Source organism: Dunckerocampus dactyliophorus, chromosome 8 (genome assembly GCF_027744805.1).
Source record: "Dunckerocampus dactyliophorus isolate RoL2022-P2 chromosome 8, RoL_Ddac_1.1, whole genome shotgun sequence".
NCBI classification, from domain to species: Eukaryota; Metazoa; Chordata; class Actinopteri; order Syngnathiformes; family Syngnathidae; genus Dunckerocampus; species Dunckerocampus dactyliophorus.
Window position 1 is genome coordinate 20,488,577 of NC_072826.1, and position 16,296 is coordinate 20,504,872.

The 16,296-nt window shown below is 40.3% G+C and overlaps 2 protein-coding genes across 2 annotated transcripts in view; one reads left to right on the forward strand and one right to left on the reverse strand.

Annotated features, from left to right (window-relative positions):
• Positions 1–15,887, reverse strand: part of poc1a (POC1 centriolar protein A) — a 37,675-nt gene extending 21,788 nt beyond the window's left edge. The window contains exons 1-9 of the mRNA XM_054785583.1: positions 15,719–15,887; positions 10,085–10,169; positions 9,841–10,012; positions 9,522–9,701; positions 9,342–9,449; positions 9,139–9,254; positions 7,447–7,580; positions 3,574–3,642; positions 3,327–3,470 (exon numbers count right to left, since the gene is read on the reverse strand). Coding sequence (XP_054641558.1) covers positions 3,327–3,470; positions 3,574–3,642; positions 7,447–7,580; positions 9,139–9,254; positions 9,342–9,449; positions 9,522–9,701; positions 9,841–10,012; positions 10,085–10,169; positions 15,719–15,733 — 1,023 coding nt within the window. The 5' untranslated portion in view covers positions 15,734–15,887. The remainder of the gene's footprint in view (positions 1–3,326; positions 3,471–3,573; positions 3,643–7,446; positions 7,581–9,138; positions 9,255–9,341; positions 9,450–9,521; positions 9,702–9,840; positions 10,013–10,084; positions 10,170–15,718) is intronic.
• On the forward strand, positions 12,375–13,684 carry LOC129186875 (B9 domain-containing protein 2). The gene has a single exon (XM_054785584.1). It carries the CDS (start codon positions 12,500–12,502, stop codon positions 13,025–13,027), a length of 528 nt encoding a protein of 175 aa, XP_054641559.1. The 5' UTR covers positions 12,375–12,499; the 3' UTR covers positions 13,028–13,684.
• Positions 15,888–16,296: the final 409 nt, after the last annotated feature.

Sequence of the window (16,296 nt, forward strand, 5' to 3'; positions counted from 1 at the left end):
ACCTGTTGAAGCAGTGAGCACATGGGGCATGAGAAAGTACAACCACTCATCTCTATGTGTGGCTCTTGTCTGCAGGCGGGGCGGCAATCAATAAAGCCAAGGAGAGGCAGGGATGCTGAGTGTTGTTGTGCATGAGAGGACCTTGGCTTTGCCCTTGTTGATGTAAGTAAGACTGCGGCAGCCAAATGCTTGAAATCTAAACCCATCCCTGAGGTTTCCCCACCGCCAGCCTTCAACACCCTGCCCCTTTTATGTGTGAAAGCGATATCTGATGAGGTACTTCAATATTTAAACAGAACTAATAGTCTCAAAGCTTTGTGACCTTGTTTACTTATTCTAAAAAGTCTGTTATTTACACTGGGAAGCCGTTACAAACAGCAGACCTGAGCAGCCTCGGACCGACTTTAAAGGGCCCATATGATGAGATATTTACAAACGTTAGCAACACTACCACAGCTATGCGAGCTATAGCCACATTTTAACAGCAACATCATGCTAGGTTAGCCTATTCGCTGAAGGAAACAACATGATCAAACTTATAGTTCCCACATCTGTATTTGACAAAGATTTGTTTTGTATTATAATATGCTGATTGTTTAGAATGCTGTCAATTATGTGGAATTGATCAATAATGTGTTTCAAAGCAATCGAGTGTAAGAGCATCATTACAACAGGAGTTAGGAATAGTCAGAGATTCTTCCAACAAATTAAAAGTAACATTCAAAAAAAAAAAAGAAAACAATCAAATAATTTTCCCAATAGTTAATGAATAAATAGATTAGTTAGTGACCACTTTTTAAATTAAAAAAAATATTCTTTTTTTTTAGTTAAAAAAATGTAAATATAATCAATTTGTTGTTAAACTTGTATGATTTATTAATAACTAATTCAATTAATATATTCAATAAAATAAATAAATGTGTTATATTATTATGTATATATTTTCAGGATTAAATCACATTTATAGAAATTAATAATTTGACTAATAAATATATTAATAAATACGTTTAAACTTGATCACTTTTTATTATTATTATTACTTAATTTTATTTTTATATATTGAAAACATTTTAACCACAAAATAATTTTGGTGCAAATCGAAGTATATCTTGGATATGCTATGAAGGACATGTCTCTTTAATTTGTAGTCAGTTTGTCATGCGAACTACAGCCTCCAACAGGATTGGAGTGGACCATTAACGTTTGAACAGGCTCACAGTCACAGGCGTTCAACCTATGTGGGTAATAAATGTTTAAGCTTTGGCAAATTATGACCCACATGAGTACTCCTGTTATTATTGCCCTGGTAGTTTTTGTGCTAATAGTACCGCTGCCAGTTTCAGTTACTGACAGTAATCACAGTAAACACACAAACACAATATAAGATGAAATGGTTCACCCATTACCACAGGCAAAACACATTTGTGCGACTAGGCAATGACTATTTTTATGGAAGTAAAGATCTTCTGTTGCATTACTGACATAAAACATACTGTACAGCTTTAATTTAATTTCCTAATTTTCATCTGGATGTTTTCAGCATTGACTGACTGGGGCATTTATTGATGTTTGGGGGTGGTCCGAACATATATGCTAAATGGTCTTTCACTTATATAGCGCTTTTCCACCTCCAAGGCACTACTGGCACATTTACCTATTGATGACGCAGCGTCGGGAGCAAATGGGGGTTCACTTCAACACAATCACGGGAGGATGGAGGATCGAACCCACAACCTTCAGGTTGGGAGATGACCACTCTACCACCTGAGCCATGCCGCCCCCACACGATGTCAAATGAAAAGACGGGATAATATTTAGCAAGGTTAGGTTTTTTATTAAATTATTATTGTGTGATCATTATCTGACCATTGATGTATTGTATCGTTATAAAATTCCACAAGAGAAAGTACTTTCAGCAACATTAGTGGGATGTATGCAAACCACCTTCCATCATATCTTGATATTTATACATCCTTTTTTCCATAGTCATGATATAAGCACAGTTTAATATTCAAATGAATTCATGAGGTCAAGAAATGTTTTCACATCAAAGTGAAGGTGTAGATAGATATTTGTCGCCCCACATGAGAGGTATGGATGTGAAATAGACACTTCAAAGGCTGCAATATGCTCGGAGGGGGAAGGAGGCATGAAAACACTAAACATGAGGGCATCCGTATGTTCTGCGTGTTTATTTTTATACAAGTATACAGCATTTATTTGCATGAGCCTTTTTTCCCCCCCAAACTAATTGCTGTCGCATAACCAGGAGGATGTACTGTGAGGTGAGCTGGCTGGCACTACACTTCACAGAAGTGACATTATTGATTGATCATTTATTGTTTCCTTACGGTATTGACATTCGTAGACAGTCCCTGCGGTCTGGTCTCACTGCTGGCTGCTCATGGAGATCGGTGTATGTCATACTCCAGAGGACTGTTCGTTTTGATTTTTAAAAATAATAATAATAATAATAATAGCTTGCATCTCGTTGTCTGTGTTAGCATTGTTGAAAAGAGGTAGTTTGCTTCTTCGCTTGGGAGTTATTTATCCCAGAATTTCTGTGAGTGCATTTGTGTGTGTATCCGAAGGCGGAAAAAGCCAAAAGTCACATGTCAGCTTTTTGTTGTTGTAGAATTGTTGGGTTTTTTTGCAGTTGAAGGTTTGTTTTCTACTTTAAGGTTGCTCTGAATCTGCACTTGAACATTTTTTTGTACTTGAATGATTTTAGTTTGTACTTGAAGGATATATTTTTTTGGAATTGAAGAAATATGTTCCTTGAAAACATGCTGTATTTGTTTCTGAAAAAGGATGTACTGTATTTTTTTGATAGGTACATTCCTTATTTGCAAAACAAAATGCATTCGTTTGTGAACGATGTTTTTGTATTTGCAAACCACACTGAGTTTGCCTGTGAATCGTTGGGTGTCCCAAGTAAAACATGTTTTCATGTGTTTGTGAGGTTTTGGCATGATTTTAACTCCATACAATTAATTTTTCCCCTCAATGAACCGCAGTTCTGCGGTGCCAGCAGCACTCATGCAGCACCACCATGCTGGACACAATCTTGCTGCTCACTTGTGTTGCCAGCTTTCGACAAAAATTTAATGGTTGTGTTGACAGTAAATCAAGCTGTACACTGACTACTCTAAAGTATAGTAATTTCTATAGTATTGTTCTTTGAGTAGATAGATATACTGTAATTAAAATACTTGCTAAAATGTGAGGGGTGTACTCACTTTCATGAGGCACTGTTGCCAATTCTGTATGAAAGTGTAGTTGTTTCTTATGTGTGTGTGTGTGCATCTCATATTGTTTGAACCAACCTGGCCTTGGTGTGCAGATGGCTGCGATTTAGGCCGTGGAGCTGCTGAGCTGGAGGGTGGCACCTGGTGGTAGTAATAAGAGGTGGAGCGCTGCACCCTGACAGTGTCGCTGCTCTCATCAAAGTTGCTCTTCCACACCATCACCTAGAGTTCAATGCAAAAGGTTACTTCTTTTGCAGTAACTGACATACAGTAATGGCTTTAGAGCAGTGGTTGCTATAGAAAATGAAAATTGGCCAGATCAGACCTGTTCATCAGAACCTCCAGTGGCAAAGTACTCTCCATTTCTGGAAAAGGCCACACAATTTACAGCACCCTGCAGAGAAACAAAGAGGCAATCACATTGTATCTTTGTCGCTCCTCAAGTCACTACTGCTGCAAACTACTTCCCCAGCATGGGGGCTCAATAAAGAAAGCAGAGATGCAGGTGGGAAGCGGGTCAAACGATGGTCAGTGCCAACAATGCTCACTGGAAAGGTGAGTGGAAAGAAGATTTTTTTTTTTAATTAAAAAAAGGCACCCAGACAGGCCGGTTTGTGTGAGGAATGGTTTCCCAGAAGCACCTGAGAGAAACAGACACTGTCACTATGGCAACACGACAACCTGACAGACAGTATGTTCTGTTTCTGCTCTGACTAATGCCTGCTGCGAGGCTGGCACTTGCCATGGCTAGACACACACAGTATATTAGCACAGCTTTTTTTAGGGCAGATGTGCTATGATTTGTGCCTTGTTTAGCTCTTTCCTCCAATCATCCACCTGATACACATGAAAATAGGGGCCCACGCTCGGGGTCTTCTGACACCACACTCAACCCAATGACCTGTTTCAAGCTGAGGCCGCCTGGAAAAACCCTATGGGACAGAATGTGTAGCTAATTTGCTAATTGCGGGAACAGATGCCATAAAGATTTGGCGTGACCTGTCCGCCCTCGCTCATAAACACATTATAACACATAAGAATATGTAGCAGGAAGGATCAGTGTGTCACTTTAGCAACTGCCACTATACTTCGCGAGCAATCAGACCCCTCTAAACAGCAACTAGCAACAAACCTAGTAAAGAAACTTTGAGACTCTGATATGAAAGCACGTATCGAACTTCTCAACCTGCTTCTTCCTCTCCCCCATCTAAGGCTACGTTCACACTGCAGGGTATGATGCCCATTATGCAGTCGTTCACATTACGAAACACTAATGCGACTTGTATTTGTGTGTGATGTAAAGGCAATGCGTCTGGGAAGTGATGCGCATGCTCACAAAACAACGTCACACGCCGCGCTGTGTGTTTGCGAAAGTAAACATGGCGGTTTGTTGTAGTCCTGTCGCAGTTGTGGCAATTTCAAGGAGTTTGTGCAACCGGAGTCAACATTTTCTCAACCAAATTATTTCACGTAGAAGACAAAGAATTTTGACAATGGGTGTTTTTGGCGCACTCGCTGCCACGTCTGTTCCGAGGAGCATGTGGGTGAGTGGTGGGACATTGACGTGAGTGATCAGTTTCCAAAACATCTTTTTACCACTGACGCACCTGTCTATTTTGGCACCGAATTGTGATGTTTGCTGCCTTTCGATAATGTATAGGTCATCTATATGAGACCCAAACATTCAGACTGCAGTAGCATTCGGATACGTATCGAATTTATATCTACATATGAATAAAGTCTGAGTCGCATTTGAAAAAAATTGTTGACAGACAATTTTATTTTATTTATTTATTTATTTATTTATTTTATTTTATTTTATTTTATTTTAAATCAGACACAGGTCATATTAGCAAAAAAAAAAAAAAAATAGGAATGGACCTGCAGTGTGAATGTAGCATCAAAGCACTAACAAACAGCTCAGTTTTGTTTGCGACACAAGAAAGTTAATTTAAACAGTAGTTCTAAACATATTTGTTTTGCTTCCCCCCCCCACATTGCGTCAGTTATCTCCTAAATATTTATTTACTTACTTATTTTTTAATCTCAAGTACCCCCTGGAGTGCCTGCTTATGTTGAAATGTCACACATGTTGCATCAGGTATAAAAAGTAAAAGAAAAGGTCAAATACAATACTCAACTGTACCTAATTAACCAGTCTCCTAGAGTCACGGGGTCTCTAATTAGCGCTGGGTACTAACACTAGTATTAACAGCTGTGGCTATAAGCAACCACCTGGTGTTTTTTTTTTCCCATAACTCCACACAAGGGCAGTAGCTGTATTTGAAGTGTCATGAGTGGTCTACATCTAGCAGTTTTCCACCTCTGCATGCACTTTAAAATGTCAGTTGCACTACTCAGCTGTTGGTGTGAAACTCATGCATGTACTGTTTTTCTTTTTGTTTTTTTTTTTTTACAATGAACTCTTGACTGGTATTAATGCTAGCTCAGCACTTTGCTCCTTACCACTACGACAACCAAAAGATGGAGTGCCGCTTTGTGGCAAAAGATCGCTGACGGAGTGTTTACACTTGCAAGCATTTTGCCTCCAGTTTGTCCTGCAGTTCGTCGTGGCAATGCAAGATGGTATGCCTGAAAAGGCTGAAGACCATAGTTTACGCACTGTTTACGCACTTGGCACACAACTCGTGACCAAAAATGGGGCGCATTGGCACAAAACGTCTTATTTACACCTAAGTCAAGCACTGTTTACATCTCGTGTACGGCATAGTACGCAGGACACACAGTGCTCCCCCATGGATATGCACAGTCACCACCACTTCCCGCATCCGTGAAGCAGTCATGGCATTATTTGGGCAGTATGATTAGTTATTACATAGATTCACAAGGAAGAGCCAAGAGACTACAGAAATTACTTGAGAATTCCCCCTGGCTTGCTCCAATAGGTAGCGGAAAAGATAACCCATTCATCTGAATGAGACACGCTTGGACCAGTTCACGGAAATTATGCGTGCCACAAATTTTAAATTTTCTTTGCACACTAGTGTGCAGCCCCGCACAGGTTACACATTCTTCACACCGGTTTAGAACCAATTTAGTCATTGGTACGTAAAATTGCGTACCACTGCGGTGACAAAATGCATGCAAGTGTAAACTAGACTCTCGCTATTTACTGTAGCAGACATGGCCGAGCTACAATTTTAGTAGGCAGGATCCCCGCAGAGTACACTTCCTTCGATGTACTTGGCACACTGCTCAACTATAAGTTGTAATAATCGACAATCCAAAAGACCAGACTTGTCATTTTTCAAGTTTGCCAAAAACAAAGACAGCTCATAAATACGTTGTAGATTTAAAACACTGGTAGGTATAAATAAAAGGTGACAGTGGCCAAGACTCTGGAAAGAGCATGACAGGTGTTTTGGCTGCAGTCATTGCTACATGTATCACTTCCTTCAACTTTGACATTTATATTTTTTATGCAAAAGAAGGAAAAAGTTTCTTTCACTCTACTGCTTTTTTGGGATTTTGGCATCTACATGGAGCTCCCAGCTCCAACAGACTGAAGTCACTGCCGGGCCAAAAAGAACAATGAGACAAATGTGCATGATATTAGAACTTTAGAGGTGTGAGGAGAGAGAACAAAAGAACAGAGGACAGATCACAAGTGAGGTGGCACACCAAAATGTGTTAAAATGGGTTTCCACTGGTTGTTGAGCCCCAAACCAAATCCAGGCCAAATCCACGTGAGAGCATCAGACTTTGAAGAGAACAGGCAGCAGAGGAAGAATCAGAAACAAAGAGAAGGAGGAAGAAGAAGAAGGAGGAGGAGGTGGACAGGATCCGCATGAAAAGAGGACGAAACACAGTTCTGTTTCTGAGATGAGTCATTATGAGTGGGCTGCTTGCCTGGCAAGTACTAAAATAAACTGTGTACACATACACACAAAAAGAAATAAATGAACACACACATAATACTGTCTTCAGAAATCCAAAAATGCAGAAGGTCATCAAAAAGCTGGTACACAATGAGTGGAGGACAATAGCTCTAGTCAAAATGTACATAAACTTGTTGGAAAACTAGTGTTACAGTATGTGTCATCTTTTACACCCAAGCCAAAAATCATTCATACACTGGCCAAATTTGGAATCAAACTCTTTTTTTTTTTTATATGGCAAACATTTGGCCAAGCTTTGAAGAATTTCAGACATACCTATTCGGTATGTGTGTTTGTACCTGATGTCCGTGCAGTGTGAACAACAGTTTTCCCTCAACGAGGTCCAGGATCTTTGTTGTGGAATCGTTGGACGCAGTAAGGAGGAAATTACCAGATGGATGGAAAGACAAGCTGTTCACCACACCACTGTGGACTGGAGAACACACAGTAGTATGTTATTATATTATCAATCATTATGATCAACTGTTTCAATATTGGGACACAAAAAGTAGCATATACAGTGCTGTAAAACTTAACTTTACATTTGATAACGTTAACGGCTTTATTTGTTTCGAACATTCTTATAACAAGGTACATTAAAGTACATTGGAGTAGGAATCCTTCAATCTTGCCGTCCTTCAATTTTTACATAGCCCTGGGTTAGACGATCATTTAAAATAAGATATTAAAAGATAAATGAAAAATAAATTCCGGAGAAAAAACTGACAGAAACATTGTAAAATGTATAAATAAATGCAATAAGTGTTCATTTTTGCAGCATATTAGCATTAAAGTCAGCTTTACATTCTGATGATGGCTCAACACCAGGTGTACATTCACATAAGATGGCGATGATGTCATTTACTCCACTGTAGCTTGTGGCAAGTTGTGGTAATCACGTTTGACTCATTAGGCATGAAGGGAGTGGATTCTTGGGAGCACAGCAGACATTCAGTGAAACAAGGGAGCTCTCTGCTGGCTGTACGAATATAATACATGTCCAGCTACTGTTAAACAAGACACCTCCACAGTGTACTGTAATGACAATCCAGTACAAGAGTTTGAAAACACTGAAACATCCCCCAGTATGATGCAGTAGTCCTACATCACTGAAAATAAAACCACAATAATAAATAAAGTTATATTAACAACTCCCTGACACTGAACATTATCACAAGGCATATAAAGGCATACACATTCTATACAGGGTGGATCTCTGCACATTCACAGCCCTGTAAATTAATGGATTTGCGCTACAGTCAGAATCAGACAACACTCAATGTTCTGTTTTTTTACTTATGGTGTCCGTGGGCACCACGTTGGTGACCTCTGAGCTATATGATATGAAAGGGGAACGTAAAATTTAGACAAAAACATATATACTTTTTTGAAATCACTGGTGAAACTTAAGAGGATCAGGCGCCTTCTTCAAGGAGACTTTGAATGCAAGAGCATCCAGCAGGACCCCAGAGAGTCGGCAAACCCGGTTTCCTCCACCGCTGACGTTCGGCCATCCAGTCCGACAAATCCAACCACTGTTTGGGCCATCACGGCCGCGTATTGGCTAATTAGGCGCCGCCCGACCGAAGATCACATCACGAGCCGCGAAAACTCACCACATCCTGCCAAGTGTCCGCCCCGCAAATGGCGCACCAAACTAAAGCTTTTTAAGGCGTGTTTTGCAGGTTGCAAAACTTATATCACTCTCACAACAACAGGAAGTCCCACACGGCAGACATGCTTGTTTTGGCTTTGTGAAAGGAAAGTGGGCGGGAGATGGTCGCTATAAGCTGGCTGCAGCAATGGGAGCTGAGCTGATCGGCATTTAACAGTAAGTAGCGGAATATGCCGATACAGTGCTTTTACACGGAAATCGGATGATACTGATTGGTGGCCGATCTATCGGAGCACCCCTAGTGTGCATTCAAACACAGGAAGTGTACAAATGTAATCATGTGATCTTGACTATGATTGTCCGGAGGTGTCATTACCTTGGTAATGTTGGAGCATCTTCAGGGATCTAATGTCCCACAACTTGACTGAGTTGTCAGTGCTAGCTGCAGCTACGCATGTTCCACTGGGATGGAAATCCACATGACTTGCATATCTGGAGTGATGCAGAAAAAAACTAATTTAATGAAGCTGTGCTTTTCCTGTGCAAGGCTTTGGTGAATTTCTGGTAAAAGGTGCTCACCCTGCATGTTCGTAAAATGAATGAATGCATTCCCTGCTGTTCTTGTCCCACACCCTAATCGTTTTATCGTCACTTGAGGAGATGATCAGGCGATTGTCTGGAGAAAACCTGTAATGGAGAGGTCAATGCCATTTATGTATTTATTTCGCTTTCAGAATAATTGATGTGCATGTCTCATGCCTGGCACAGCGGACCCAGTTGATGTGCTGGTTGAGGGAGAAGAGGAACTTTTGCCTGTGGACCGCCCACACTTTGATGGACTTGTCGTCGGACGCCGTCACCAGAGACTGACCATCACTGGAAAAGTTGACGCTTCGCACGGTGGCAGTGTGAGCCTTGAATACGCTTGACTCAGCCTTCCTGTACATACACATTCAAAAGAGCGCCATTTGTGAGTGCGTATCTATGAGATCATGAGTGCATGTTTCTTGTTGTGTTTATGACTTTGTAGCACTGTAAGATCACAAATAAATACATAAATAATGATTACAATACATACATGTTGGGCACCCAAAGGCGTACAGTCTTGTCTCTGGAGCAGGAAGCTACTAGGTGACCCGAGGGAGAAAACTGGACCGATGTGACGGCATCTTTATGGCCGTTAAAACGATACGCACGCCTCTGAAGTTTCATGTTCCAGATCATCACACAGCAGTCTGTGGAGCTTGTGGCTAAAGTAAGGAGGAGCATAGGTGAATAGAGGACATATCAAAACACTGATTCATAAAAATGAGAGTGCTTACCAATCTGCTTCATGTTGCTGCTGAAGTCCACGCCAGTCACAGTGTCCTTGTGGCCCTTGAAGTTTCGCTCAAGTGTTGGATCAGGCTGTGTGAACAGACATACAAGGAACATATAGTCGTAGGAATAAAATTAGGTTTGACATTTGTGGCACCTCCTGTGTTTTGTGCTCAAAATGCTCCCGAAGACATGCTCGCATTCACACAATACATATATCCTCAAAGTTTTACTCTCATTAGACAACTGATCTGTGGAAAAAATGAGGACACTAAAAGGAACCTACATTTTAACTACAGAAAATGTGAAACAAATTTAGTTTAGGCATCAAGATATATTGATTGCAGCCTGGAGCTCACAACTTTCTATTCTCATAATGTCCAATGGATATTTAAAGCTGACATGATCAATTGATGTAGAACTGCACTGCATCATTCATCCATCCATATGCTATACCACTAGTACTCATTAGGGTCCCAATTGAGCTGGAGCCTATCTCAGCTGACTTTTGGCGAGAGGTGGTGTACACCCTGGACTGGTCGCCAATCAATCACAGAGAACAAAGATATTCACACTCACTTTCACACCTGTGGACAATTCAGAGTCTCCAATTAACCTAATATGCATATTTTGAGAGTAGCCGGAAAACCTTTATACACGCAGAGGGAGAACTTGCACGTTCCCACCACTGATCTGTACTAAAAGAATCTGGATAGACCATACGTTGCACGCACCCGTGCAAGCCGCTGAAGCCACAGAGAGGCCATCTTACCACTCACATCTCGTACGTAGCAGACTACATTGGCACAGCGTACATAGTGTACAAAGCAGATGAAGAGGCTCACAGAACATCTATATTTTAAATTAAAAAACGGGGAGATTCTCCCATTCCTTCAAGTAACGCAACCTTCGTCCCTTAAAAACGATTTGATACGTTATTCTCTATCTTTGGCTATATTAAATGTACTTTTTCCCCTTCCAATTCTCATTGGCTTTGGGACAAAATTCTACTCTGCACCCTGGCTCAGCACTCCCCTATAGCAATGCATAGTTTTACTCCTCTAGAAAGAGATTTTAATTTTAACTGCATAGCCCATCCCTGTTTTCCACTAAAATCCATGGTCATGATCCTTTACTTTTTTTTTCTTACTTTCATACAATTCACTGCGCTCTCGTCTATACAAAATATGAATCATCAAAGAGAGTGACTTTGGACAAGTTTTAAAATCATTTAATATTTTGCTGATTTTTTTTCTGATTTTTTTTGTTTGTGTTACAAAATAGAAATAACCTCTTTTCTGATATAGAAATATATTTTAACAAAAACCACAGGAATAATATGTAATATAATATGTAATAATATACTGTATAAGCATTGTCTCCATATGGGGGTTAATCTTAAATTCGGGTAAAAAAAAAAACGAATTTTTTTATATTTGCAAGCAACCGCAAATTATTTAGTAGTCTAGTCGCGGTTGTTTGTTTACATATTTCCTACGACCCCCTATGTAAAGCCGTTATGACTCAGGTAAGGTATGATATCGACAGAATTTTTTAAAATTATCATACCCGAGTCCTTATAACTAAGCTCAAGCACACCTGTTGTGCGAGGTTAGTCTGAAGACTAACCTTGCATTTAGTGATTGGGTAACAAATTAACAACAGACTTAACAACTCACAAGTTCTGACATAAGTCATTGTCCGAGAAGTGTTTCTTGTGAGTGGTAATATGGCGGCCGCGTGGCCATACAAGTCATTGACCATTGGTCTATCCAAATTCTTTTAGTACAGATCAGTGGTTCCCACAGACTCAAATCCAGATCTCCAGACTATGAGGCTGACGTGCAAGCAACACACATTGCGTGATATTAATTAAATCAGGTAACCAAAATATTACAAACTCCTGTTCGCAGGATGCAATGTACACTAACGTCACTGCAAATTCCAGTTTTTATTTAAAAAAAATATTGTTAGCTTTGTGAAGACAGTTTTTTTTATCTGGCTCCTACTGTTGCGCGCTTCGCTTGTGAGTGTTTTATTATAGCCTGTACCCGTGTTGAGGCGCTGTTTCTTAGCTTGGATATGTTTCTCGGCGTCGAAGAAGTAGCCACGACCAATTTGTTTTGCTCCGATTGTGGTCTCTTAGGCAGAGTCCCTGCTTTGTACAGCCATCGCAACATTCTCCAATCCAAAGGCTTCGTTGACTTGCTTTGTTAACAATATCAAGGATTCTTTAAACAAGAAAATTCACCGCTCTTCCATGTAAGTACAAGAGGAGATTTTTTTAAATTCCCTTACAAGCAAACCGCTGGGCAACACATTTCCGTTTACCAAGCGGCGTTGCCAAGGAGACATCCGCTGTGACGCTAGCATAACATACCTCTAATGCTAAGGTGATACAAAGACTACGACAAAGTGTCATGGCAGAGCTGCACATTATAGGCCAGCTAGTTGGAGCTACAGGCTTCCCTAACTCTAGCCTGTTTTGCAAATGGGGTGTCCACACCGGAGGAGCATGGCGACTTCTGTCCGGCTTGAAGCACGGACAGACCCAGGTGGATAATCCACAAACAGGAGACATGGCGTACTGGTGCCACCCCATTGACTTGCATTACGCCACCAAGGGACTCCAAGGCTGGCCTAAGCTTCACCTCCAGGTGTGGCACCAGGACTCTTTCGGCCGGTGCCAGCTGTATGGTTACGGCTACTGCCACGTCCCCTGTAGCCCCGGACACCATCGGATAACCTGCGGGACTTGGAGGCCAATCGGCTCCTGGCAGGAGCAGCTATCGCAAGTGTTTGTCGGCGGTGGACCGCAGCTCAAGAGCCCGGATCTTATTTACAGCGGAGCGGATCGTTACAGGCTGTACACCGAGGCGATGGGGACCGTGGAGCTGGAGCTCGGCATCATCATGAGACACTTCGACAAATATGGCGTCGAGAATTGATGTTTACGTGTTGTCATGTTCTACTTGGACGCTTTTGACCAAATTTACATGCTTATATACTTTTTATTGGCGTGTATATTAATTGTGGTATAAATAAAACTGCATGTGATTTGTTTTTAAGAACTGTGCAAAATGTGCAAAAACGCTAGTCAAATATCCTCTATATGACAGCAGTTTTTGGAAACCTCTTGCGAAACTGCAAAGATACATGACAAGAGCACACTGCTGTTTTTAGGGACCAACCACAAAAACACTAGTTGAAATCCTCAACATCAGCGGTAGGAAACCTATGGCTCGGGAGTCAGATGTGGCTCTTTTGATGACTGCATCTGGGTCTGACATTTCTCAACACAAAATGTATTTTTTTTTTTTGCTGACATTTAAAGTTAAACATTATAGAAATCACATTATTAAAAATAACGTTGAAAATATATAACTTTCGTATGCATTTTAATCCATCAATATTGTACCGCAATGCAGGTGGCTAGAGCCAATGCCAGCTGTCCTTCCTATATTTTTCAGGTCAGACATTAAAACTTTATTATTGGATAATGCGGTAGGTAGCCTAACCGGGTCATTGAGAGGTCAAGATATAATCTTTCCTTTTTTAATCAAATCCTCAGCTAGCCAAGTCTGCAGAGCAAACCCTTTTGACAAAGAAGATGGAGAAAAGAAAGAAAGATGCGGAGTATGGCGCTAAACCATGCAGCACCAGATGTTGCATTAATGGTAAGTAATAGTTGGCTTCAGTATAACAATGTTATTAAAAAAAATAAATTCAGAGACATATATTCTAAAATTGTTGGTCTTACTTAAAAATGCACACATTTAGTGATATTCAAAACAAATATATGGCTCTCACAGAAATACATTTTACAATATGTGGCTTTTACGGCTCCCTTAGCCAAAAAGGTTCACGACCCCTGATCTACATAGACAGCATTCGACTGTTTTTAGGAACCTGCTGCAAAAATAAAAGGAATGTTAGTCAAACATCCTTTATTTGACAGCATTCAGCCATTTTTAGGAACCTCCTGCAAAAATATTAGTCAAAGATCTTAATAAACAATGAAAATCGCTTTGCGCTTAAGGACTTAGGACAGGGGTCGGCATTCCGCAGCTCTTCAGCTTCCATGTTGCGGCTCTCACGCCGAGCGCTGTGATTACATTTTTTTTTAACACCGAGGTAATGTGCATTTCTGAAAAGAGTTTCAAATATATGACTCGCCGCAAGTCCGTGAACGCAGCTACACTGCGTTCTGATTGCTGATTGGATGAGCAAGGGAAGGGGGAGAGGCCAGCGTGTTCAGTTAGTGGGACACAAAAAAAGATTTTAAAAGTCATCTTTTTTATGTTAAAGTTGGCAATGTCATGTTTTAGATTTGACACAAATACTGGAACAACTCAAAAAGGCCTACATAGTTCCGTTTTTAAATATGTGAAAGCAGCTACACATGCACTCTGCACTTCTGTTTGGTGAATTCTGTTGATTTTAGAAAGATTAAAACTTTTAAAAGTTTATACGCTGTGCAATGTTTTGCGGCTACAGACTATTTTTCTTTACTGGACGAGGAGACAAAATGGCTCTGTTGATGTTAAAGGTTGCCGACCCCTGACTTGTCAAAGATCCTCTATATAACAGCATTCTGCTGTTTTTAATATATTCTGCAAATATACTGTACTAGTCAAAGGTCCTCTATTAGACTGGAGCGCACTGCTGTTATTAAGGACCAACCACATAAGCGTGAGTTAAATATCCTCTATATAGATAGCATTCAGCTGATTTTAGGAACCTGCTGAAAAATAACAGTCAAAGATCCTACAAATGACAGTAGTGCTAGTTCAAGATCTTGTATCCGATAAAAATCACTTTGCTTTTTTTTAAGGACGTAGAGCAAAAACACTAGTCAAAGATCCTCTAAATCACAGGCATGTCGTGCTGTTTCTAAGGATCAACTGCAAAAACGCTCGTCAATGACCTTCTATATGACAGCATTCTGCTATTTTTAGGAATCTTGTGCAGAAATGTGACTGAAAAAGCCACTGCATATATGACAGGAGAGTTCTGCTGTTTTTAAAGAGCTATTGCAAAAACAGTAGTCATAACTCCCATATGACAGTTTCCTGCTGTTTTTAGGAACCTGCTGCAAAAACGCAAATGAAAGTGCCTCTATATTACACAACAACTCTGCTGCTTTTAAGGATCTACTACAGTGCAAAAACTAGTTAAAGATCATGTAAATGATAGAATTCTGCTGTTTTTAAGGACTTGCTGCAAAACGCTAGTCAAGTTCCTATTGTTCTACATTTACCCAAAGTTAGATTATTTTATATACTTTTTAATGTCATGTACATTAACTGTTATATAAATAAATTTGCATGTGTCCTTTTTCCATATGGAATTAATGTGTAACATACGCAAAACTCATAGAAAAACCTTCAATCGAAGTCTACGTCACACACATAACCATCTGCATGTAGTATGTCGGTGCACTCACTAATCCTCCTGGATTGTGACGCAAACCCGCAATAAGGTAGCGTCTTACAATTGTAAATATGACTCCAAAAATAAACATTTTAGCTACAAATAATTTAAACCTTATTTGCGCGCGTCTGTTGACAGACATAACTTCCAAACTTCCACCAGACTAGCAGCTCGCTAGCTAGCTAACAGCTTTAAGCGTTTCTTACCAGAACAGAAGTCATCTTTCCTGCCGCTGGAGGCCCACCGAGGACAGCTTGAAGGAAGAGGACACCTGAACGTGTTTGTTAAGAGTGACACGGTTCTATTGAAGACGCCGGCTGGCTAACGTCAGCGCTCGGTTGAAGCTAGTCGTAAACTGCTTGGTAGGCTAGCATAGTAACAACAACAACGTTTCAGTTTACGCGCCGCTATTGGGCGCCCAGCTACCGGTCCGATTTCTTAAAGGGGACGTTGCACAATTTTCACAAATGACCACAAACTGAATAAATACACAAAAATACAATCATAGACAGTCGTTTGCTTTTTTAGCTTTTAGTTAATTGATTATTTAGCAAATTTGATAGCTTTTAATTATTTTAGTTATTTTAGTTATTTGGAAGTGCAATGCTAGCCTCTCACCACCAGATGTAAGCAGTGCACTCTTTTATGGGATTGAATCTTTAACGCTTTATTGTGTACAGCACTAATTAACTAGTTGACTTCGCCGAGGTACTCCACTGTGTGAAATTTCAAGGTTGACTACCTTTCAGGGTGACTATTTGAAAAACATCTTTTATTATTTGCT